The following is a 25,192-nucleotide window of genomic DNA, read 5'->3' on the forward strand; positions in this document are numbered from 1 at the left end:
CAATTAATAGATACCTTTAACTGTAAGATGGAGTATAATTTTGGAAAAATATTATTACGAGAAACGACTAGGAATTATTCATTGGCTGTCTCATTCGCATGGAATTTTGTGTTTTGATGCTTAGATTGACCCTAATCTCATGGATCATGATGCTAGGGATGGATGTTTATCTAATTCGAAATCCGTGGATTGTTCCAAATAGTCCAAAAATTAATGGGCTAGGACTGTAATTTCGCAATTTATATATAAAACCGGCTAAATGGGTTTAGTCCATTAGGATTGACAGATTAAACGGATTGGCCCAAATGAGTTGCGGTTTTTAATTCAAAAATTATCTCTCCATGCACTATTAGTAGTCTCATTTCTTGGCGGCACGGGGATTCTGTCAAACGGGAAAGAAAAGGCTGTAAAGAGACCATCAGCACACTCCGGACAAGGTAGGCAAGAATTCATGAATGAAGTGATTGTGATTTCAAAACTCCAACACAAGAATCTTGTCAGACTGCTAGGAGGCTGCGTTGAGAAAGAAGAGAAAATTTTGATATACGAATACATGCCAAACAAAAGCTTAGACGCTTGTCTCTTTGGTCAGTTCAACAATCTTCCTATGCATATAACAACATGTTCAACAGAAAAGTTTCCATAATTCTATATATGTTTTGACAGGTGCTACAAATCCGACAAAGAAGTTTTTAGATTGGAATATGCATTCCAGCATCATCGATGGCATTGGGAGAGGCATCCTGTACCTTCACAGAGACTCAAGACTAAGGATCATTCACAGAGACTTGAAGTCAGGTAATGTTCTGCTAGACAAGGACTGGAATCCAAAAATCTCGGATTTCGGGATGGCAAGAATATTCGGAGGCAATGAAGACCATGGCAGTACTGCAAGAGTCGTGGGAACATAGTAAGTGGAACTTGATCAGTTGTATATCTTCCTGAGAATAAACGCGTAAGTTTTGCTAACACGGGTAAATAATAGTACAGCGGATACATGGCACCAGAATACGCAATGGGAGGCAGATTTTCTGAAAAATCTGATGTATACAGCTTCGGAGCTGTTATTGGAGATTATAAAAGGACAAAAGAACACACTATTTCAATGATGAATTGTCCTTGAGCCTTATTGGATATGTAAGCACTTGTAAAATTTACTATTGTTAAAACTATTTCTTGTTATTTAGGGAGTAATTTATGTTTGAATTCCAGGCGTGGAAAATGTGGAATGAGGGTAATGGTTTGAGTTTCGTGGAGCAAAGCATCGTGAGCAGGGAGACGGAGGAAGAGATAGTTCGATGCATTCAGATAGGGCTGCTTTGTGTCCAAGAACATCCCATGGATAGACCTTCCATTGAAACTGTGTTGTTGATGCTGAGTCGTGATATAGTGGAGCCAGGGACGGAGCTAGAAAATTATAGTAGAGGGGGCAAAAATATAAACATTCAAATTTTTCTTTAGAGAAGCTCTAATTTTTGTTCGTCGATAGCTATAAACCCTTGAGTTTTTTCTGCATGTTCTATTCTCTGTGGAAAAGGAAAGTATTTTATCCATCTTTTCTATTATCTTGGATTCTGACTGCATTTTATCTCATTAGGTGGGGCAATTATACTTTTTTATTATAATATATGGAGGGGCAATTTAGTGCTTAGCTAATAAATTAATATAATTTGCTATATAAATATGCATGTATGTGAAAAATTGAGGTGGGGCATTTGCCCCTTCTCACTATGAATTGGATCCGTCCCTGAGTGGAGCTGCCAGTGCCGAACCAGCCAGCATTTTTACAAAATGGTTCGACAACAGGCCCCAGTGGATCAACGCACCAAAATGTCTTCTCCAATAATGAACTCACTCTTAGTGTTCTTGATGGAAGATGAATCCATTTCCAGACTATAATTGAATTATCCTGTGTGTGTGTACAATATGATTTCCTAAAGCTATTGCCTATCTGTATTGATTTTCCACTTGTAATACTAAATTTGTATTTTGTATTATACTTTTGCTGATGGATCTATTTGGAATATTCTTCTTCTTTTTTTTTCTTTAATTAAACGGTTCTCCGGTTCTTGGTTAACCAGAATCAGAATCGGAACCGGTCGGTTAATTGAGGAACCGAAAACTGGTTCCAACTTTTTAAATAAAATTGGTTCCGGTTCCGAACTGGAACCGACCGGTTCCTATCTGGGAACCAGATTATAATTCAATTTTATTTTTTTTAATAATTTAATGTTCTACTAAATCTAATTTAATTGAATTAATTATAAATCAAATTAAAATAATTTGAAACACTGAATGATTTTTAGATTTAAACAGTATTAGATTTGCGAGCTCTGTTTCTGAAGTATTTAAATATTTAAACTGTGATACTTTGAATTTACAATTATTTCCCCAATCCATTTTTGTTGAACTAACTAACATGAGTATGGCATCATAAGTTTGTTTTTAATTTCCAAAAGAACTTATACACATACAATATCATTTCATATGATAGAAATTTAACTTTATAACAAATTTATACAAATTTATGTAACAATTCATTTAACATACGATTTTAACTTGTTTGTGAATAATTTTAGTTGTTCCGTTATAAACCAAAAAGTCACAACAAGATCAATTAGTATTAGAAATTCCATTGAATATTTGTTTAACCAAAAAAAAGGAAAAAATGTAAAACTTATTTTTTTTAAAAATTGCTAAAGTTTAGAACTCCTATTTTTTTTTTATTAAAAAATTGCTAACATAAACTAGTCCGACCTACTACACTTGACATCACTCTTATCAATATATGAATATTATTGCATTGTTGGTTTGTATTATTTGTTTATTTATTTGAATTTTTAGGTATTATTTGTTATATTTCTAGATGTTGAATTTTTAATTTTTTAGTATTGAACTATTTAAAATTATAAATAAATTCGGATTAAAATTACACATTGGTTCCGGTTCCGAACCGGAATCGACCGGTTCTTAACGGCCGGTTCCAAACCAGAACCGATCAATTCCGGTCCCGGTTTCAGTTCTAGGATTTATGAAATTTTAAAATCGGTTAATCGGTCAACTGGTCCGGTTAGAACCGGAACCGGCCGAATAAGCAGAGGCCTATTAATTAATATAAAAGGAGAGGAAAAACCATGTTCTACAATCCTTCTAGAAAATAGAATATCATGGTTCAGATTTTCTAGTGGGAATAGGAGAAAGCATAGCTCAGTTAAAGGTCATCGTCGTCCGTGAATTTACCATAAATTATTAACATCAAGAAAAGAAAAACAAAAGTAAATATATTAACAGAGAAATGGTGACTATAAAATTTACTAGAGGATTCACATGAACAATTATCAAAATATCAAACCATCTTTGTCCATTTCTACACTACAAAAAAAAAAAAAAAAAAGCATACAAAATTGTGCTCGGAAATAATTCAGAGTAGCGGTACCTCCTGACAAGGTTCTTTCAGAGGCAAAAGCACATTTTTTACTTATACCTATGTTTGAATGTAATCACCAAATATCAAGTGGAGAAATAGAGATTTTTATGATTTTATTTGTTTATTGCAAAATTATAGCCCCATTTAAATAAGAAAATGCCGTATCATTCGATGACATTATGTTTCAAATATGGAATATCAAAGTGCATGGGATTATAAAATTCATATTTTTTCTTACCCTAAATGGATGTTTTCTTGGCCCTCCACTAACTTGAACGTAAGTTAACCAAAGTCCAAGTCGCCGGCGACTACTATAAGTCTTCCACTATTTTATTTTTCAAACAATCAATATCAGTGATTAATGCGTGAACATATATTTCGATTTCTCGTTCTCAACAATTAAAATGACTCCTTTTTATATTTTTTTTTGGAGTGAAAACACATTCTCTACTAAAAATACTTAATTATTTTTTTTTTCATCTCTCAGTTATTTTACTAATTGTGAATTAAACTCGTGTCCCTTCAAAAGTTTATATTTTTAAGGACATAGAAAGTTAAAAATGTGTTTCACATTCCGCTAATATTTCTGTGGATTAATAGTCATTTAAATCATGAAGTTTGACAAATTCATTTGGTCTGTCTCATAATGTTTTAAAATAGAATATTAAAATTATGTAATCTCAAAATTTCCCAATTGTCCTGTCTACTTATGCATATCGTTTTTATGATATTCATAATGACGTAGTATTTTATTAAAATAAGTACTCCCTTTTTTAAAAATAGAGAAGTTTGAAATGGCACGAATTTTAATCCACAATTTGTAAAGTAAGAGAGAGTGGAAGAAAATTGATAAAGTAAGAGAAAGAGAAAGAAAAAAGTAATGGAATTAATGTTAGTGGATCATAAGTCATTAATTGTAGTGGTATAAGTGGTAAATAAATTGGTGTATAGGGGTGTAATGATTTTCTAAAATAAAAAATTTGAAAATTGCTATTTTTAAAAAACGGACTAAAATGGAAACAATTGCTATTTTTAGAAAACGCAGAGAGTATTTTTTTCTTTTGTTTTTAATTTTAATGAAAAAATATTATTTTAAACACCATCAGAAGACTACACCAAACATAAATGAGACAATTGAAAAAACATAAAAATTCAAGATTTAATATACCAATTTTAAAATTCTGATCGCTAGAATTTGACCAAAATTAACCCAATTTTTCTATTCACTATATTCAATTTTTCAAAAGTTATTACCAAGTAGAAAAAAAATTAGAACGAGAGTAGTGGAGTAGTAGTGTAGTAGGAGTACTATAAATAGTGGTAACACAGTCACCATAATCATATAAGCCCATTGCTTCCCATGCATTTACCTACAATGTCTCAAATAATCATTCAGTTCTTTGTTCATACATCAATACTCGTTCTAATTCTCCAAAGCACTGTATGTTTGAGCTTACAAAATGACACAATTTCAACAGGTGTGATAATCAGAGATCCAGAAACCATTACATCAGCAAAGCAGAACTACATATTGAGATTCTTCTCTCCTCCAAACACCACCAACCGCTACGTAGGAATCTCCTTCTCCTTGTCGGAAGAAACCGTGATTTGGGTCGCCAACAGAGACACACCCCTTAAAGATTCTTCCGGCGCCGTTACTCTGTCTAATGACGGCAATCTCGTCGTCTTGGACGGGACTAATCGAACCGTTTGGTCGACCAATCTCACCACTACCTCTCCCATCATTAATCCGGTCGTCCAAATCCTGGACACTGACAATCTCGTCTTGCGGGAAGAGGCCTCTGGAGACACGCTGTGGGAGTCTTTCTCACATCCTACGGATGTTCTGATGCAGGGAATGGCGTTAAGCCAGAACGTAAAGACTGGGAAGCAGGTCCTGCTGACAGCGTGGAAAAACGCCACCGATCCTGCCATAGGGAGCTTCAGGGGAGGCATAGAAGTCATGAATGGAATCCCACAGCTTGTCACCAGGAACGAGGGGCGGCCGCACTGGAGGAGCGGGCAGTGGAACGGCCTGATTTTTTTTGGGTTAAAGCTAATGTTCAGCGCCTTTTTAGAAGGCTTCCATCAAGTGAAGAATGACAGTGATGGGAATTTCTTCTATTCGACACCGCCGCTGGATGTTTTTATATCAGTCACATTGAATTCTTCGGGTACTGTGACTCGGAAGGTGTGGTATGGCGTGGCGAAGAGATGGAACGTGATAGTGTCATATCCTGAAAACGAGTGTGATCTGTATGGAAAGTGTGGGCCATTTGGGTGTCTGCAATGTCTTGAAATCGCCTATTTGTAGTTGTTTGAGAGGGTTTGAGCCTGTAAATGAGGATGAATGGGGGAGAGGGAATTGGACTAATGGTTGCAGGAGGAGGAACCAATTGCGATGTGGAGACGATGAATTTGAGAGGGTGCAGTATATGAAGGTTCCGGACTTTGCTCAACCCTTTCCTTCTAGGGTTCTAGACGAGTGTCGGACCAGATGTGTGGGGAACTGCTCATGCATAGCTTATGCTTATGATGGTAACATTGGTTGTATGTTTTGGAGTGATACCTTGATTGACACTCAGGACTTTATTGATGTTGGTGTTGATCTCTACCTTCGTCTCTATGCTTCTGAACTCGGTAAATTCCTTCACAGTTTTTACTAGTTAAAGATATATTAGTATCAAGGTTAAATGAATTGAAACTATCTCTTTGTCTATACAGATAGCCAGAAGGAGAGGAAGTTGTACATCATAATTGGAGTTGCTGTGGGTTTTGTTTGCATATCTATTCTGATGTTTATTGCTTGGTGGTTGATAGTGAAGAGGAAAGGTGACTTTTGACTCAATGAGTAAATTTTGCTGCATCTCACTGTTGAATTGATCATGTTCTTTGTCAAATGAATCAGGCGGCAAAAGGCAAGATTCAAATATTTTGGAAGCAGGACAGATGTTCACGACAGATTCAACTGCAATCGTACTAAAAAATGAATCAAATGAAATTAATATTGGTGAGTTGCCAAAGTTCACTTTTAAGATGCTTGCTAAAGCCACCAACCAGTTCCGTGTAACTAATCTTCTTGGAAGGGGTGGTTTCGGTCCTGTTTACAAGGTACTTATGATTTTACAGTTTGACGTAATACTAAATTCTACTGCATGCTGTTTGATGTGTGTTTTGGCAGGGAGTTCTGGCAAACGGGAAAGAAATCGCTGTGAAGAGACTATCAACAGACTCTGGACAAGGCATGCAAGAATTCATGAATGAAGTGATTGTGATATCCAAACTCCAACACAAGAATCTTGTCAAACTTTTGGGAGGTTGTGTTGAGAAAGAAGAGAAGATTCTAATATACGAATACATGCCAAACAAAAGCTTGGATGCTTGTCTCTTTGGTCAGTTCAACTCATCACATTCCTCCTATGCATTTAAACTCATTTTCGGAAGCAGAGTTTTCATAATATATGTTTGGACAGGTCGTACAAATCCTACAAAGAAGTTGTTAGATTGGAATATGCGTTCCAGCATTATCGAGGGCATTGGGCGAGGCATTTTGTACCTTCATAGAGACTCCAGATTAAGGATCATTCACAGAGATCTCAAGCCAAGTAATGTTCTGCTAGACCAAAATTGGAATCCAAAAATCTCAGATTTTGGGATGGCAAGAATATTCGGAGGCAATGAAGACCATGGCAGTACTGCAAGAGTCGTGGGAACATAGTAAGTGGATCTTGTACAGTTGTATATCACCCTGAGAATAAATGTGTAAGTTTTGCTAACATGGTAAGCAATTATACAGCGGATACATGGCGCCAGAATACGGAATGGAAGGCATATTTTCTGAAAAATCTGATGTATTCAGCTTCGGAGTGCTGATTCTGGAGATTATAAAAGGAAAAAAGAACACACATTATTTCAATGATGAATTGTCCTTGAGTCTCATAGGATGTGTAAGCACTTGTCAAATTTTTTATAGTAGTTTGAAACTAATCCTGATAAATAAATAAGTTAATGTTTGAATTTCAGGCATGGAAAATGTGGAATGAGGGTAACGGCTTGAGTTTCGTTGAGGAAAGAATTGCAAGTAGGGAGACGGAGGAAGAGATGGTTCGATGTATTCAGATAGGGCTGTTGTGCGTCCAAGAATCACCGAACGATAGACCTCTGATCCAAACAGTTCTATCGATGTTGAGTGGAGAAATTGTGAAGCTGCCAGTGCCCAAACAGCCAGTGTTTGCAGAAAATGGTTCGAACTCGGGCCCCAATGGATCAACACAACAATATGTCTTCTCCAATAACGAGCTCACTCTTAGTGTGCTTGATGGAAGATGAATCTATTCCAGACTATCATTATATTATCCTCTGTATACAATTTGATTTACTTAAAAGAATTAACAATAATTCAAAATTTTAGACCCATTAAGAGCATACCTTAGCTAATAGGGACCTTCCCATGCAAGCAGTTTCCCCACCGGTGGATGACCATGCAGCGACTCAGACCAAGAAGGATCGGCTAAGGGTGTCCACAATGGTGGCCCTCTTGGGCATGCCCAAGCCACCATTTCTTGGGCATGCCCAACAAACTTGGCCCTTGCCCCCAAAACTTGGCCACCACAATGGTGGCCCTCCGGGCCACCAATTAAAATTATTTTCTTATGTTTTTTGATATATTTTAATTTAGCTAGAATAAAAATTATTTGCATATAATTATTAAAATACATAGAAATAATTAAAATAAACAAAATTATAACAAAATTTTCGCTGTATTATTATAAAAGGAAAAATTATACAACGAAAATTTTCGATACAACGCGAACAACAAAGAGAACCCCTATCACGCTGCGCCCCCTCCTCTACGGTTCCAGACCTCTTCAACCAAATCAGCCTGCAGTGTTGAATGTGATATTTCACTCCGCATATTGGTGAAGCGCTGAATCAAGTATTCATTACTGCGTGGTACACCCATCTGCAGAGGAGGGGTTGCAATACCGTGACTTGTGCTAGCACCATCTTCCGGTGCCCAACGCTCTGCAGTAAAGCCTTCATCTTCTATTATCATATTGTGCAATATGATACACGCAGTCATGATGTCCGCGACATCATTTTCGTGCCATTGTCGAACCGGACACCGTAAAATGGCCCATCGCGATTGGAGGACTCCGAAAGCCCGCTCAATCCTTCCTCACACCCTCTTGTTTTTTTGCAAAATAGGTCTGCTTCGGCCCAACTGGTTGTCGGATCGTCTTGACAAACACGGGCCAGCGAGGGTATATTCCATCGACCAAATAGTATGCCCTGTTGTACTGCGTGCCATTGGCCACGAAGCTGATTTGCGGACCCTCACCCCGGGACTCATCATTGAAGAGATGCGAGATTGTAGAACGTTGATGTCGTTGTTCGACCCAGCGACACCAAAATACACATGTCAGATTCGCAAGCGGTAGTCAGCAACGGCTTCAAGGATCATCGTGGTCGCCCTTTGAAACCAGAAGTGAACTGCCCCTTCCAAGCCACCGGGTAGTTCCTCCACTCCTAGTGCATGCAATCGATGCTGCCCATCATGCCCGGAAAATGATGCACAGTCCCGTGCATATTTATCAGTCTCTGGCATTCCTCGGCCGTCGGTTTCCGTAGGTACTCCCCTTTGAAGAGTTCTTTGATACGCTTGCAAAACTGCCTCAGCGTCTTGAGGGCAGTCGTTTCGCCCATCTGTAGATATTCGTCGAACATGTCAGTAGGCCCGGCATAGCCAAGCTGCCTAATTGCGGCCGTGCACTTCTGATATGTCGACAATCCGGGTCGACCGGTGGCATCACTCCACAAGGTGAAGCACCTGTATCGCTGAGACAAACAATCCGCAATGTGGATGAAGAGTCGTTGCGACATTCTGAATCGCCGATGAAAAATCTTCGGCGTATAACGAGGGTTATCGCCGAAGTAGTCTTCCATCAACCACTGGTCGGCTCCGACATGGTCACTGTTGATATACCGGCGACGGTATCTCGGCCGAGGGATGGCCGCCGCCGCCGCCAAAGCCGCCTCCTTCTCGTCGGCTTCATCTTGCACCGCTGCAACGAGTTCTTCGAACTCTTCATCGACCAAGTGCTGAAAATTTTCATCGTCGGAATCCATGTTTTGAATCTAAAATTAAAATCAAGTGGAAAGAGTAGAGTTTGCTTTGGGGTAAAAAAATTAGAGGAGAATGGATGAATATATTAAAAATTTTGAAAAAAAATAAAAAAAATTAAAATTCGGTGGGCAGGGCCGCGGCTCTCGGCCCTTGCAGTGGCGGGCCGAGCCGCGTGCCCAAGAGCCTCGGCCTGGCCGAGCGCTCGGCTCTCCCTCGTCCACCCCTCGCCTCAATAGTGGGGGGCCGCGGGCTGCCCAAGCCCGGGCCGAGAGCCGCGGCCCTCCCACTGTGGACGCTCTAAGGAGACACGCGCCCCAGCCTGCCAAATTCAAGGACTTTGTTCCCCATTAATTAGATCTTGATTTGTTACCATATTTATTACTACTACTACTACTACCTCCGTCCCCCAAAATTTGCTATACTTTGACCCGACACGGGTTTTAAGAAATGTAATGGAAAGTGAGTTGAAAAAGTTGGTGGGATGTGGGTCCTACTTTTAAAGTATTAGTTTTATAATAAAATGTGAGTAGGAATGAGTTAGTGGAATATGGGGTCCACTACCAAAAATGGTAAAAGTGAAGTGTATCAAATTTTCAGGGATGGACCGAAATGGTAAACTGTATCAAATTTTCAGGGACGGAGGTAGTATTATTTTTGCTGATTTGTTTTTCCTTATTTATTGGATGATTTTGTTAGGATAGTTTTGAGTCAAATCTTTTCGGATTTTCCTCTTGATTTTGGTGATTTAGCCAATCATACTGATATGATATAGAGTTTTCAGTAACTTATGAATACATTTCTTATATCAACCTATAACGTAATCTTGTGATATTAATCCCTTTGTTGCTTTCCATTTTGCAACCATTTGTTTGTTATGCAGTTGTGGACAAACCCTCTGTATGTGCAGTCAAGTTTGATCATTTGAATTCCTGCAGTTTCTGCTTGAGGTATGTTTGGTGCAATATAGAATGGTAAACTTTCTTTGCTCTGTTACTATTCATTTCAAGCAGTTAATTCCTATGTTTCTCTTTTTTATGGTATTGTTATTCATCTTGTACTTGTGATATCTTAAGTCACTCTCTTGTTGCAGATATCTTTGAAAATTTTAACGTTACTATGCTTTGTTTAACCACTTTAAGCTTATACCTATTCAGTTCAGAAGGATGAAATTCGGTTAATTTGAAAGTAAGGTGATGTTTCCTTCCCCTTTTATATGAAATTCATTGTATTTATTTACCTTGGAGCATCTGCTTTCAATCTTGTTGCAGGAGATAGGCCAGTTGATGTTTACTCAGGGTTTGTTGCAAGTTAATATGTTGAAAGCGTGAGGACATTAAGCAATTGGTTTTGTGGTGGCTTAATCACTATACTTTTCCTTTGGATTCTTTGTCTAAGTACATTCATTAAGTTGGCTTGATGGGTTATTAACTTTTGTTTTCAAAGTGATAATCTTCAATTATTTCAGCTAAAGTTAGGGCAGCTGCCATGCATAACCAGTCCAAAAGAGTAAGTTTTTATTGTCCTCCCTTTAGATTGACATTTCTAATTCTTTTCATATTTAGATTTCGCTTATATTTATATATTTTAATCTGTGTATAGCTTAATTGTAGAATTTAAATTCATACATCGTCTCATTTAAAAAAAAATCTTTCTATATTGGATTACCTGCTAATAAAATAAAAATAATGCTACTATATAAAAATATACTATGTATATATAAAAAATATACTATGTATAAAAATCTTTCTTTATTGGAATAAATGTTAAAAGTTGGTAGTATTGTTTGCTATTTCAGCTTAGAACCCTATCAAACTTTTCACATTTGGTTTCGTTCCTGTAGAGGTTACTTTCTTGCTTGCTTTTTACAATGTTATCTCTAATTGCTCAGGATGATGACTCATAGATACTTTCAGTTCTACTGCGCTTTGATGGTCAGCCAGAAGTAGAGAAGAGGTCAGCCTGATTTGATTTCTGGTTTCCTATTTTTGCATATTTGCATATTTCTGGTTTCCTATTTTTGCATATGTTGAATGAAATCATCCTAGTTGCACCAATCGATTGTTTTCTCATATACATATACATATACATATACATACGTCTGACTCTGTACGTACAGTTGCACCAATTAACCTTTCTTCAATAGGATTTGCCTCAATGGCGGAGGTGGGAGCGAGAGCAGGAGCAGGATGCCGAGATTGATGGCCCCACCAATCCAATGGCCACGCATCTGCTCAGTAATCTCTATCACTTCTCCATGGCCGCCTATGGTAACTGGAAAGCTGCCAAGTACAATTAGCACGATGTGTGTCTCAATTTTGGATTGCTAAACTGATGTGCTTAGCATACTTTCATTATACTTTGTTTCGTTTGAAGCCCCTATTGCTTTTGGTATATTCTTGTACACTTGTACACTTGGCATTTAGTGTTAATGAAAATTTTCCAATGTTCTTGGTATATTTGTTGAATTCATGTTGGTTCGATTCCTTCAATATTGGGAGTTTGCAATATAGTTAGGTTATTTAATTTGTTTGAATTTCATTTAGAGATGTGATGGATATCATTATAGATTATTAATACTCCCTCTGTCCCATTAGAAATGCAACGTTTTCCTTTTTGGATTGTCCCACTAAAAATGAAACATTTCCTAAAATGGAAGCATCACTCTCTCTACTTTTCTCTCTCTCTCTTACTTTACTCTCTCTTCATTAACTCACAAAATAACACTGCATAAAATCTCGTGCCGAAAACCAAATGTTTCATATTTATTGGGACGGAGGGAGTATTATATTATGTCTCTTTTGCATTTAGGGAAACTTTTGCATTTAGGGAAACTTTATAATAGTGTCTCTGAATTGAATTTAGGGACTTTTTTTTAGTGTCTCTAAATAACATTTAGGGATGCTTTTTATAGTGTCACTAAATAGCATTTAGAGACGCTTTTTTTTATTGTCTCAGACGAATTTAGGGATGCTTTTTAAAGAGCGTCCCAAGATTAATTCACCGACGCTCCCTCTTTGCGTCCTTATTTTAATTTGGCACGCCACGGATAAGGACGCTTTTTAAAGCGTAGGTGATATAATTAGCAACGAAAATAGCGTCCTTAACGGAATAAAAAAACGTCCTTATCCGTTATTTTTTTTGTAGTGACGGTTGGAGCTTTGTGGAGTAAAGCATCGCAAGTAGGGAGATAGAGGAACAGATGGTTCGATGCATTCAGATAGGGCTGATTTGTGTCCAAGAACATCCTAAGGATAGACCTGCCATTGAAATCATGTTTTCGATGCTGAGTCGTGATATTGTAGAGCTGCCGGAGCCTAAGCAGCCCGTGTTTGCTGAAAATGGTTCGACACCAGGCCCCAATGGATCAACACAGCAAAATGTCTACCCCAATAATGAGGTCACTCTTTGTTCTTGATGGACGATGAATCTACTTCCAGACTTTATATATAGTACACTAAAACTTAATATTAACAGAGAAAGGGTTACTTTGTCAATGTTTTTCATTTATATACACATTAAGAGCATACACTATTTCCTATCCTAGTGGTGTGTCATGAACAATTATTCAAATTTCAATCCATCCCAAACTTTCTCGATTTCGACATTACAATTGTGCTCGGAAATAATTCAGCCTTGTGTTATACATATGAAAGTGCTCGCAAAACCTTCTGATGAGGTTCTTGCAAACCACACTTGGTGCTCGAAACGTGCTCGGTATATTATGATTTCCGAGCACATTTGTTTATTTTGATACCCCATTTTCACTATATCAATCGGAACCAACTATTTGGAAACCATAGTATAACAATAACTATATTCTCCTAAGTCCTAATTAATGCTGTTTACTTATACCTAGGGTGGACCGTGATCAATAAATATCAAGTGGAAAAATAGAGATTTTTATGGTTTGTGTATTGGAAAATTATAGCTCCATTTAAGTAAGAAAATGAAGTATTGTCCGGTGGCATTATTTTTCAAATATGGACTACAAAAATGTGTGGGCTTATATTACACTAGGTATACCCTTAATCTTTTTTCTTGCCCTAAATTGAGGTTTTCTTTCCTCGTAAATCGTAATATTGATTAGGCATCGGCCCTACACGTGGACATTGCCATTTTTCTAACTTAGAATGTAAGATTAACAAAAGTCCAAGTCACCGACGACTGCTACAAGTCTTCAACTAAGTATAACTTCAAAACAATCAATATGAGTGATTAATGCCTGAATGTATATTTCAATTACTCTTTGTTTTTTATTTTGGGATTTTCAGAATTAGATAACTTATTTTTTCAAACATTTACTATAAATAATTAAATGAAGAAAAAAAATAATGCAAGAGAAAGAATAATGTAGGGGAGATTAGTCTTCTCAATCTGTCCCTTAAAATAACTATAAAATTTCAATCAATATCTTAAAATTATGCACTTTCTCTTTTAAGAACCTTTTTCTTTGTAATAAGGTTTAGCTCATTCTTCATTAATAATATTTAATCATTTTTTTTTGCTCTCTCTTTTTTATTTTTTTATCAATTGTTCACTAAAACTCGTGCCTCTTCAAAAGTCCATACTTAAGGGACAGAGAGAATATAAACCCGTGTCTCATATTCTACTAATTTTTTTTCACTTTCCTTTAAAGAGTAAAATAATTTTTCAATAGTATACCAAGTCAAAACAGTTCATTTAATTGTAAACCGAGAGAGTACTATAAATAGTGGTAACACGAGTCACCATAATCATAAGCCCATTGCCTCCCATGCATTTACCTACAATGCCTCAAACAATCACTCAATTCTTTGTTCATACATCAATACTTGTTCTAATTCTCCAAAGCATTGTATGTTTGAGCTTACAAAATGACACAATTTCAGCCGGTGTGGTGATCAGAGATCCAGAGTCCATTATATCAGCTAAGAAGGAATACAAATTGGGATTCTTTAGTCCTCCAAACACAACCAACCGCTACTTAGGCATCTTCTTTACCTTCTCCGAAGAAACCGTGATATGGGTCGCCAACAGAGACACACCCCTCCAAGATTCTTCCGGCGCCGTTACTCTATCCCGAGACGGCAATCTCGTCGTCTTGGACGGGACCAATCGAACCATTTGGTCGACCAATCTCACCACTACATCTCCAGTCCTTAATCCGGTCATCCAAATCCTGGACACTGGCAATCTCGTCTTGTGGGAAGAGGCCTCGGGAAACACGTTGTGGGAGTCTTTCTCGCATCCTACGGATGTTATGATGCAGGCAATGACGTTAAGCCAGAACGTAAAGACAGGGGAGCAGGTGCGTCTGACATCGTGGAAATATGCCACTGACCCCTCGATAGGGAGCTTCACTGGGGGCTTGGACGCCATGAGCGGGGCGCCACAGCTTGTCACGTGGGACGAGGAGCGCCCGCACTGGAGGAGCGGGCCCTGGAACGGCCTGATATTTATTGGGATAAAGATAATGTTCAGCGCCTACTTAGACGGCTTCAATCAAGTGAAGAATGACAGTGATGGGAATTTCTTCTATTCTACGCCGCAGATAAATGGTTTTATAACAGTGGAATTGAATTCTTCAGGTACTCTGCTTCGGAAGGTGTGGGATGGCGTGGCAAAGAGATGGAACGTGGAATGGACCGCTCCTGAGAATGAATGCGATGTTTATGGAAACTGTGGGGAGTTTGGTAGCTGTAATGTTATGGAATCACCTATTTGTAGTTGTTTGAGAGGTTTTGAGCCTGTAAATGAGGAAGAATGGGAGAGAGGGAATTGGACTAATGGTTGTAGGAGGAAGAGCCAGTTGCAGTGTGGAGACGATGGATTTGAGAGGTTGCGGTATATGAAGGTTCCAGACTTTGCTCAACCCTTGCCTTCTAAGGTTCTAGACGAGTGCCGGACCACATGTCTGAGGAACTGCTCATGCATAGCTTATGCTTATGATGGTAACATTGGTTGTATGTTTTGGAGTGATACCTTGATTGACGCTCAGGAGTTTGGTACTGTTGGTGTTGATCTTTACCTTCGTCTCTCTCCTTCTGAATTCGGTAATTTCCTTCACAGTTTTTACTAGCTAATGATATACTCATATCAAGTTGAATGAATTGAAATTATCTGTTATGTATGGCAGATAGCCAGAAGGAGAGAAAGCTGTACATCATGATTGGAGTTGCTGTGGGTTTTGTTTTCATATCTATTCTGATGTTTATTGCTTGGTGGTTTATAGTGAAGAGGAAAGGTAACTTCTGACGCAATAAGTGAATGTTGCTGCATTTCACTCTTGAAATGATCATCATCTTTGTCAAATCAGGGAGCAAAGCGCAAGATTCAATTATTTTGGAAGCAGGACAGATGTTCACGACGGATTCAACTGCAATCGTACTAAAAAATGAATCGAAGGAAGTTAATATTGGCGATTTGCCAAAGTTCACCTTCGAGATGCTTGCTAATGCAACAAACCAGTTCCATGTAGATAATCTTCTCGGCAGGGGAGGTTTCGGTCCTGTTTACAGGGTAACAAAACTGTTACAGTTTAATCATTAATGTACTCGATTCTGCATCAACAGATTGACAAGAACATATAATGTTTGATGTGTGTTTTGGTACGTAGGGAGTTCTGGCAAACGAAAAAGAAATTGCTGTGAAAAGACTATCAGCGGAATCTGGACAAGGGATGCAAGAATTCATGAATGAAGTGATTGTCATTTCCAAACTCCAACACAGGAATCTTGTCAAACTGTTAGGAGGTTGTGTTGAGAAAGAAGAGAAGATTCTGATATACGAATACATGCCAAACAAAAGCTTAGATATATGTCTCTTTGGTCAGTTCAACGATCTTCCTACGCATATAAAAACATGTTCAGCAGCAATGTTTCCATAATATATATGATTTTACAGGTCGTACAAATCCGACAAAGAAGTTGTTAGATTGGAATATACGTTCCAGCATTATCGAGGGCATCGGGAGAGGCATTTTGTACCTTCATAGAGACTCCAGATTAAGGATCATTCACAGAGACCTTAAACCAAGTAATGTTCTGCTAGACCAAGACTGGAATCCAAAAATCTCGGATTTTGGGATGGCAAGAATATTCGTAGGCAATGAAGACCATGGCAGTACCGCAAGAGTTATGGGAACATAGTAAGTGGATCTTGAGCAGTTGTATATCACCTTGAGAATAAATGCGTAAGTTATGCTAATATGGTGAGTAATTTTACAGTGGATATATGGCGCCGGAATATGGAATGGAAGGCAGATTTTCTGAAAAATCTGATGTATTCAGCTTCGGGGTGCTAATATTGGAGATTGTGAAAGGAGAAAAGAACACACACTATTTCAATGATGAATTGTCCTTGGGTCTCATAGGATGTGTAAGCACTTGTCAAATTTTTTGTAATAGTTTGAAACTAATCCAGATAATTAAATAAGTTAATGTTTGAATTTCAGGCATGGAAAATGTGGAATGAGGGTAACAGCTTGAGTTTCGTTGAGGAAAGCATTGCAAGTAGGGAGACGGAGGAAGAGATGGTTCGATGTATTCAGATAGGGCTGCTGTGCGTCCAAGAATCGCCAAACGATAGACCTCTGATCCAAACAGTTCTGTCGATGTTGAGTGGTGAAATTTTGAATCTGCCAGTGCCCAAACAGCCCGTGTTTGCAGAAAATGGTTCGAACTCGGCCCCCAATGGATCAACACAACAATATGTCTTCTCCAATAACGAGCTCACTCTTAGTGCGCTTGATGGAAGATGATTCTTATCCCAGATCACTATATTATCCTCTCTTGATTTACACAATTTTGTTTTCCTAGAGTTATTTGTATTGTTTTTTCACTTTCATTAGTAATAATAAATAAATATCCATCTTTAATTAGTACTCCCTCCGTCCACCATTAGGAGTCTCGTTGACTTGCCCAATGTATTTCATAATAAGCCAATCCATCAATTTATCTTGTTTTAGCCTTCTCGCACGCAGACCATGTATGCAAAATTTGAGCCGCCAAAACTGTATCAATCGTGTATGCTCTTTGGATTTTCTACGATACTTGAACTGCGATATTTGCCACCTGATCAACTTGTGAGGTCGTGAATTGCTTGAACGACCTTCTGTAAGTTTCCTCGCTTCTCTTGTTGAATTTTCATTCAGATAGAGGCTGGGAATCCCGAAAAGTGGCCTGGTTGGCATTGCCTCAATTCGCTGCATCTGAACAGGAACATTCTCTTCCACATTTGAGCGTTTTAATGCAGCATCAGTTGGTTCTTGTTCATCTTTACATTGTTGTACCCTCACTGATAGCGCTAAAACAGGAGTGATGGTGGTCTCCGGTTCTGGCGTAGCTTCTTCTTCGAAGGCTTTCTTCGAATCACTGTTGTCTGGTACGATCAAGGGCTGCAACTCTTTCTCTACCTTTTCCACAGTGGCAACTTTCTCTTGCTTCAATTCACGATGTTGTCTCAATAGCTCCGCATAGGCCTTTTCAACAAGTAACTCAATCTTTGGCTCTAGTTGACGCATTACTTTGTCAAGCAAATCATCATCAATTTCGCAAGATGGAAACTTTTCCAACCTATTCATTGAGGAGTCTGATAAGTCGGATTCTAGGCCTTGGTTACTGGTCCGTATGTCGTGGTTTGCATGTATTATCCACAAAGAAGTTGCTTAAGTGTGCAGGATAAAGGGGTCCAAGTCAGTAGGAGACGGTTCATACAACTCGGGTGAAAAGAGTGCTAGAAGGGTGCAAAACTGACCAGGATGCATGCCAGAGAAAAGGCTCGAGATGGAGAAGAAAGATTGTTGGGATGATCAACCATAAACAAGGGCAAGAGAGTCATTTCGTGAAGGAAGTCTACCCTAAAAGCAAGGGCAAGCCTCCCTATAAAAGAAGCCACTTGGAGAGAGAGAAACAGTTCTTAGTTCGGAGTCCAATCACTACACTTAGTTAGAATTCTCTCTCGAAGATCAGTTCCTTCAGCATTGTCCACATTCTTCTCGTTCCTCGCCACAGCCATGGTCACCTGAAGTTCCAGACGTCCACCGGAGAGTCATCATCCACTGTTCCAGCCAGTTTGTCTCGTAGTAGTAGCAGTTTCATCGCCCGGAGTGGCAGAAACAATCTTTAATTGCTTTCTTAGTTTTATCTTTACTTGCTTTCGTCGTTGGATCTGTTGCAAACTTAAACCTTATTGCCTTTTGAAGAATTTCGTTAAAGATCCAAACGTTTTTAGTTATGAAGTTTGTTTTACGCATCTCTCTTTGGTTTGAATCTGCTTCATTCTGCCTAGGAAAGGTAGATTTAGTTATCGCGTTTATTTTCTAAGTGTTTACACATGTCTTCGTTTGAATAGGCCAGATCTGGAGTTTGTTAATTGAAATTTCAAGTTCATGTCTCAGTTTAAGTTTTCGTGCATGAGTTTTTCGTTTTGCGTTGTCGTTACCATCTTGCATGCTAGCCAGTAGGAGTAATCTGGAGTTATTAGCCGTTAATCTTCAAGTTTACGCTTTTTAATTGAAGGATCTTATGTTTGAAGTTGTGAATCTGAGTTTATCCATGGAGTTTGTGTTTATATAATTTTTGTTAATGCTTGTTGAAGAAGAAAACATCACAATCCACTTTTGCTTTGGACCACTTTTGTTTTTTAGTTACTTTTTATTTTTGTCCTTTACTTTAAGTTTGTACCTTCCAGACCTGTCAGAGTTGCCACCCAGCCACCACATATCCCCTGCTGTTCTAAATTTCCTTATTTAGTACTCCTCCGTCCCATTGAAGATGACCCACTTTCCTTTTTAGTTTGTCCCAACTAAGATGACCCATTACTTAAAATGGAAACACCTTTATCTCTACTTTATTCACTCTCTCTTACTTTATTCTCTCCTCTCAACACACAAAATAAATTTGCATAAAATCCCGTGCCGTCCAAGAAAGGGGTCATCTTCCTTAGGACGGAGGGAGTAACTTTCTACTTTTCACATGTCCTTGAGATACCTTGTCCCCTATTTTCACGTACACAACCACATGTCGGTCACTTTCATGCCCACTAGTCAGTAGAGTACCATCTCAAAAATTTCGGTCTAGGTAGAATCTCAACCCAAAAGCGTGGTAGCTAACCAAAACCTCCCAGATTATCACCACAATTATCCGAACGTGTCCATCTCTGTGGGATTCGACCCTTACCTCCACTATACTAACCAGTAGAAGTGGGTTGAGGAATTTATTTGATACCAGGTTCTGGTCGTCGTGCCAATGACTCAGCTAGATTGGATGTTTCATCCTGATCAGTTGGACGCACCCTTAATTTAACACAACATCGAAAACCTGCACTTTCAGAGTCCGTAGACGCCTCCGACAAAGGGGTTGGTGCACAGGCTAATTGATGGTATCGCGTGGCTCTGATACCACCTGATGTGAGCCTCGTTGGCTCACGGCGCTCTCACGACACCTCTCTGAACGAATTAGCCTCTCGCCTTCGCCACGACTCGCTATACTTATAATAAATCGAAAATAATGAATCTGCCATGACATTCCTCCAGTTTAAGATGGATATTTGGGAAATAGTTACAATATGGTGGATGTGAACTCGACGTGAAGATGGTGGTGGAAGTGGAATGAATGACGCTACAATCGAATATGAATGTTCGATTGATATGTCGATAAATGCCTTGAATAAACGAGCACTTTGCTACAAGAAAATTCAAGACGAAGAAGAAGAATCAAAGACTCTAAATCACAAAATATTATTCATCACAAAAAACTCATCCCCTTCCTTCCTTAAACTACATGCCTTGTAAACTACACTCCTTGTATAGGAAAACTATTGAATATCAAATCTAATAAATCTCCTAATGAGATAACTACTACTAATTAAATAATCTAAGATAACTCCTAATTCTAATATTTAAATAAACTGAAAACTAATATATCTACTAAGGTGAATCTTCCTATTCTATCTCCAACATAAATTAAAGAATAAAATATACACAAAACATCTTATAAATCTCCCTAACGTAAATTATAGGAGATACACTTTAACTATCCTATAATTGAGATAGAATTAATCCTTACTAGTTTAACTATACTTATCTACTCCTAAATAATAGTAATCTCCAACTTCTTCCTCTCGTTTCGACAACAGGCCCCAGTGGATCAACACACCAAAATATCTTCTCCAGTAATGAACCCACTCTTAGTGTGTTTGATGGAAGACTAGATAATAATTCAAAAACTTATACCCATTGAGTGCAAACTATCTCCTAATGGTATTTATCCAAATTTCAAACCATCCCAAACTTTCTCCATTTCAACCGTCAACATTACAAAAATGGATACACAATGGTAAAACGGTTTGACCGGTAGTCTAACCCAATCAGATCGCTTGAAGTTTAAATCATGAACGAGTAGCTTAACAGCTTCATTTAACCGTCCGTTTTTAAACATTGGTAAATGGTTAATAGCAAGGGGAAAATCATAGCCCCATGTAAATAAGAAAATGCCGTATTATCCGGTGCCATTATATTTAAAACATGGATTATCAAAGCTGGTTCGTGTACTTATAAGATTCTTATTAAAGATTCATTGAAAACTAATCAAAGTTCTCTTATTAAGATTCATAGAAAATTAACCGGTAAATATTGTAAAATTTCATCATTAAATAAATGAAATAAAAAATTTATTCTTGTGATATTTAGTCGCCGATAAAAGTATTTGGACCCCCAGCAAAAATTTTCTGGCTTCGTCACTACTTATAACAAACTTCATCTTAATTCTTACCCAAAGTGGAGGTTTTATTCAGCATCATTTTAATTGGACATCGGATCTACACGTGGATAAAAATGTTGCCTTTTTTACTTGAATGAAAATTAACTAAAGTCCAAGTCGCCCACCATGGCGACTACTTCAACTATTTTAATGCGTACACTTATCTTTCAATTACTATAAATACAAATCATAAGCCCAATTCATCCCATGCATTATCATACATGTCATCAAAAATCGCTCAACTCATTGTTACTAAAGCACTACTTGCTTTAATTCTCCAAAGCATTGTTGTATGTTTGAGTTTACAAAACGACACAATGTCTGCCGGTGTGATCATCAGAGACCCACAAACCATTGGATCAGCAAAGCATGTGTTCAAATTAGGATTCTTCACACCTCCAAACACCACCAACCGCTACTTAGGAATCTTCTACGCCTTGTCGGAAGAAACTGTGATTTGGGTCACCAACAGAGACACACCCCTCCAAGATTCTTCCAGCTCCGTTACTCTGTCTCGAGATGGAAATCTCGTCGTCTTAAACGGGACTAATCGAACCGTCTGGTCGACTAATCTCACAACATCTTCTGTCAGTAGTCCAAATCCTGGACACTGTGATAAGCATATAAGATAGGAAGCCCTAACTTAACCCAAAACCATGGTCAAAGGTAAAGGATTGACTCCCTATTATATGCTATTCCACACTTTCGTGTGAAACCGATGTGAGATCGTATCAATCCATCCCTCTTTTAAACCGGACGTCCACGGACGGCACACGCCAAGTGGCAAACCCAAAGCCATGGGCCCACCATTTCCTTTGCTGCCCTTTTTCCTTCGGGCCCATATTTTTCGGTGACACCCCTTTGGTCACACCTATGGGTAGCCCCTTTCCGTAGGACATCTAGATGCACGTTCACCGCACCAAATTGATAAGCATATAAGATAGGAAGCCCTAACTTAACCCAAAACCATGGTCAAAGGTAAAGGGTTGACTCCCTATTATATGCTATTCCACACTTTCGTGTGAAACCGATGTGGGATCGTATCACACTGACTGTTAAGGTTTTTCCCTTAACAACGATCGGTGGCTGTCGCTCGACGATCAAAATTGCTCTGGCGTCCTGGCACAGGGTCGGCGGAGATAATAGTTTCGAGTTGTGCGCGGGTTCTTCCCCTCGGGCAACGCGATAACTAGGCGTCTGTAGAATACTCCGGCGTCCAATTAGGATCGGCGGAGGGAATCCAAATTACGATTGGAAAACACACGTTATCTTTGTGAGAAATAATAATTTATTAATTGATTGAATGAATGAATACAATATCTCCTATTTATAATACTAGAATACTACTACCCTAACTTATTGAATAAGAAAACAAAGATATGGAAAAGATTTGGTGAAATAAAAGATAACTAAATAATTAAGATTATATGAGATCGTATCAACTCCCCCGCGGTTTGCCTTGTCCTCAAGGTGGAAACCACGAAGCAACTACGATAGTTGAAAGCAAAAGCTTTGGCGAGGCGTCTTCTCCTGGATCATACACACACCGAGCAGCTGAGCGTTTCCCTTCATCATCCCCATTAAATTTCAGCCAAGGAGACCTAACGTGGCCGGCAAAATTTCGTGCCAAAATGATAAACCGTTCACACCTCCAAAAATGCTCAAACATGGCGTGTCATTGCGCAGAGGGATCAACCTTGCATCGGTGTCGAGCGACGTTGATCGATGATTCCAACTTGGAACATCTCCGACATTCAAATCCACAAAAACACAAGCAATTACGGGCAAATCGGTGTAAGCACCATCTTCTTTCTTGCCCAAATAATTTCCAACAACATTTTTGAGTGACACTTGAACGTCATTGAGCGAGGGGACGGCCATCTACATTTCATCAGTGGAATTTTCCTCCTCTACGTCATTTAATGCCACTTCCCGATGTGTTGGCACAATAGGATCACCAATCTTCTCATCATATACCCCGACGAGTACTTGCAGCGGCATATTGTCGGTCTTGACGATCTCTTCCCGGGACTCGTTGATTGGAACATCCTCAACTAGATTTTCATCATCAATATTCTCCTCAAACCCCGCATTCAACTCGGTGAGAAGGGGGGCTTGCTCCAATCACTTACTGTAGCTAGTTGGGTTGGGCAAGGAGAACAAACCTTGAGACTAGGAATATTGGGCAGACCACACTACTTCCCCGAATCAATTAACCTGCTGGACTGTTGAGGCGGGTGCGTGAAGCCAGACCGTGGCGGGGCAACGGCAGACCACGGAGCTGTGCGGCGACTCAGCGGTCGGTCATACTGCATAGGCTGCAAGGTCTACGGCTAGCGCGGATCCCAATGACTAGGCAAACCCAGTGGTGGTTGATCATAATCCGAATATCCTCGCGATGCATGGCGAGGCGGTGGTTCCCAACAAGAGGGCTGCCGCGACTGTGGTGGGTCGTAACAAGTGGTTGGCCGATTAAACTGCTGATCATACCCACCTATTTGGTGACGATGTTGTTGATATCCTGGTGGGTCCCAACATGAACCCCTGTGATTTCTACCCTCGCGCCGATATCGATATCTCTGCGGGCTATCTCGCACGTCAAAATTAGGGTTTCTACCACAAAACCCCTATACCCTGTTCTCCATTGACGCTGATCATCAAACCCCAAATTATCTATATCTTCGTCATCATACGGTTGATCATTCCCACGAGGCCATGCTGGTTATAAATTTTCGAACCTACGGTTGGTATCATCTCTCCAAGAATCCAATTTGTCGAGTTTATCTATCAAGTGATCCAATTTATAACCCACGAAATCATCGTGGTTCGCATCCTCCATTAGGCGACCCACACGGTCCCCCTCGTCGGTCTGCTGTCGGTTGAAACCGACGTTATCTTAGCGGCCAATCGCATTATCACGGCGCGACGAGCCATTCGGAAAGTAGTCGGGTCGGTTTGTGCCCCAACCTTGCCTACCGTTGTTGTTGTATCGTCTCATGAGTACACAGATGAAAGCACCAATTGTTAAGGTCTTTTCCCTTAAACGGAGATCGGCGGCTGTCGCTCGACGATCAAAATTGTTCCGGCGCCCTGGAAAATGGTCAGCGGAAATAATAGTTTCGAGTTGTGTGCGCATTCTTCCCGTCGGGTAACGCGGTAACTAGGTGGCGGATAGATTTATAGAAATATTTTGAAAAAATTAAAAGAAAAAATGATGGGCAAAGCCGCGGCTTTCGGCGCCCTGCAATAGAGCGTCGCGGCTCCTCCCAGCGCCGTGTCTGCGCCGACTAGGTGGTGCGCCCATGTCCAAAACACCCCGCCGTGGCCCTCTGTTTCCGCAGCTATAGGGAGCCACGGTATATTTACCTCTTCTTAGTACAAAAAGTAAAAAGTTAGTTATTTGTATTTCTTTCTAATTTACCTTCTTCTTTTCTTGCCGTTCATTGCTTTTTAAGGACCCTCACCCAATTCAATATTTAATATATATAATATATGTAATTATCATTTTTAACCTGAAGTGCTACTGCAGTTAGACTAATTTCCAGCCTCTTGGTCGTGAGCTACCAAGTTCGATCCCCACCTTGAGTGTACCAATTCATTTGTGACTTTTTATTTTTTATTTTTAAGACCTGTAAAATAATTCTTTGATTTCATAAATATTGTAAAATATTATGATATTAATAAAATCAATTTTAATGTGATACTCTTTATTATAAAACTATGCACTTTTGTGTTTGACACATATTTTAATCCAAAATTGTTAAAGTAAGAAAGATATAGAGAGGAAAAGTAATTAAAGTATTGTTAGTAAAGAATGAGTCTCACCCTATTAGAAAGAAAAGAGTTTTTAAAAGGAAAGAGTGCATATTCTTGTGTGGGATGGATGAAGTAAAATATTAA

At 39.0% G+C, this 25,192-nt stretch overlaps 4 protein-coding genes and 1 pseudogene across 4 annotated transcripts; 4 read left to right on the plus strand and 1 right to left on the minus strand.

Moving 5' to 3' along the window:
- Positions 1-259: 259 nt before the first annotated feature.
- LOC125188363 (G-type lectin S-receptor-like serine/threonine-protein kinase SD1-13) lies at positions 260-1,880 on the plus strand (annotated as a pseudogene).
- Positions 1,881-4,798: 2,918 nt separating this feature from the next.
- On the plus strand, positions 4,799-7,815 carry LOC125188372 (G-type lectin S-receptor-like serine/threonine-protein kinase B120). Its single transcript, XM_089065818.1, has 7 exons — positions 4,799-6,067; positions 6,152-6,259; positions 6,336-6,538; positions 6,609-6,819; positions 6,901-7,144; positions 7,224-7,374; positions 7,451-7,815. Exons 1-7 carry the CDS (start codon positions 5,686-5,688, stop codon positions 7,754-7,756), a joined length of 1,605 nt encoding a protein of 534 aa, XP_088921944.1. The 5' UTR covers positions 4,799-5,685; the 3' UTR covers positions 7,757-7,815.
- LOC148931725 (G-type lectin S-receptor-like serine/threonine-protein kinase At1g11300) lies at positions 4,803-5,668 on the plus strand. Its single transcript, XM_089064872.1, has 2 exons — positions 4,803-5,532; positions 5,619-5,668. The coding sequence occupies exons 1-2, from the start codon at positions 4,803-4,805 to the stop codon at positions 5,666-5,668; spliced, it is 780 nt and encodes a 259-aa protein (XP_088920998.1).
- A 1,141-nt stretch (positions 7,816-8,956) lies between the features above and the next one.
- Positions 8,957-9,556, minus strand: LOC125188380 (uncharacterized). The gene has a single exon (XM_048085187.1). It carries the CDS (start codon positions 9,554-9,556, stop codon positions 8,957-8,959), a length of 600 nt encoding a protein of 199 aa, XP_047941144.1.
- A 4,756-nt stretch (positions 9,557-14,312) lies between these two features.
- LOC125201242 (G-type lectin S-receptor-like serine/threonine-protein kinase At1g11300) lies at positions 14,313-17,415 on the plus strand. The gene is made up of 7 exons (XM_048099279.2): positions 14,313-15,586; positions 15,670-15,777; positions 15,850-16,052; positions 16,150-16,360; positions 16,437-16,680; positions 16,760-16,910; positions 16,987-17,415. Exons 1-7 carry the CDS (start codon positions 14,323-14,325, stop codon positions 17,290-17,292), a joined length of 2,487 nt encoding a protein of 828 aa, XP_047955236.1. The 5' UTR covers positions 14,313-14,322; the 3' UTR covers positions 17,293-17,415.
- The last annotated feature ends 7,777 nt before the right edge of the window (positions 17,416-25,192 follow it).

Source organism: Salvia hispanica, chromosome 2 (genome assembly GCF_029641045.1).
Source record: "Salvia hispanica isolate PSC_SH4W2 chromosome 2, Shi_PSC_v1, whole genome shotgun sequence".
NCBI classification, from domain to species: Eukaryota; Viridiplantae; Streptophyta; class Magnoliopsida; order Lamiales; family Lamiaceae; genus Salvia; species Salvia hispanica.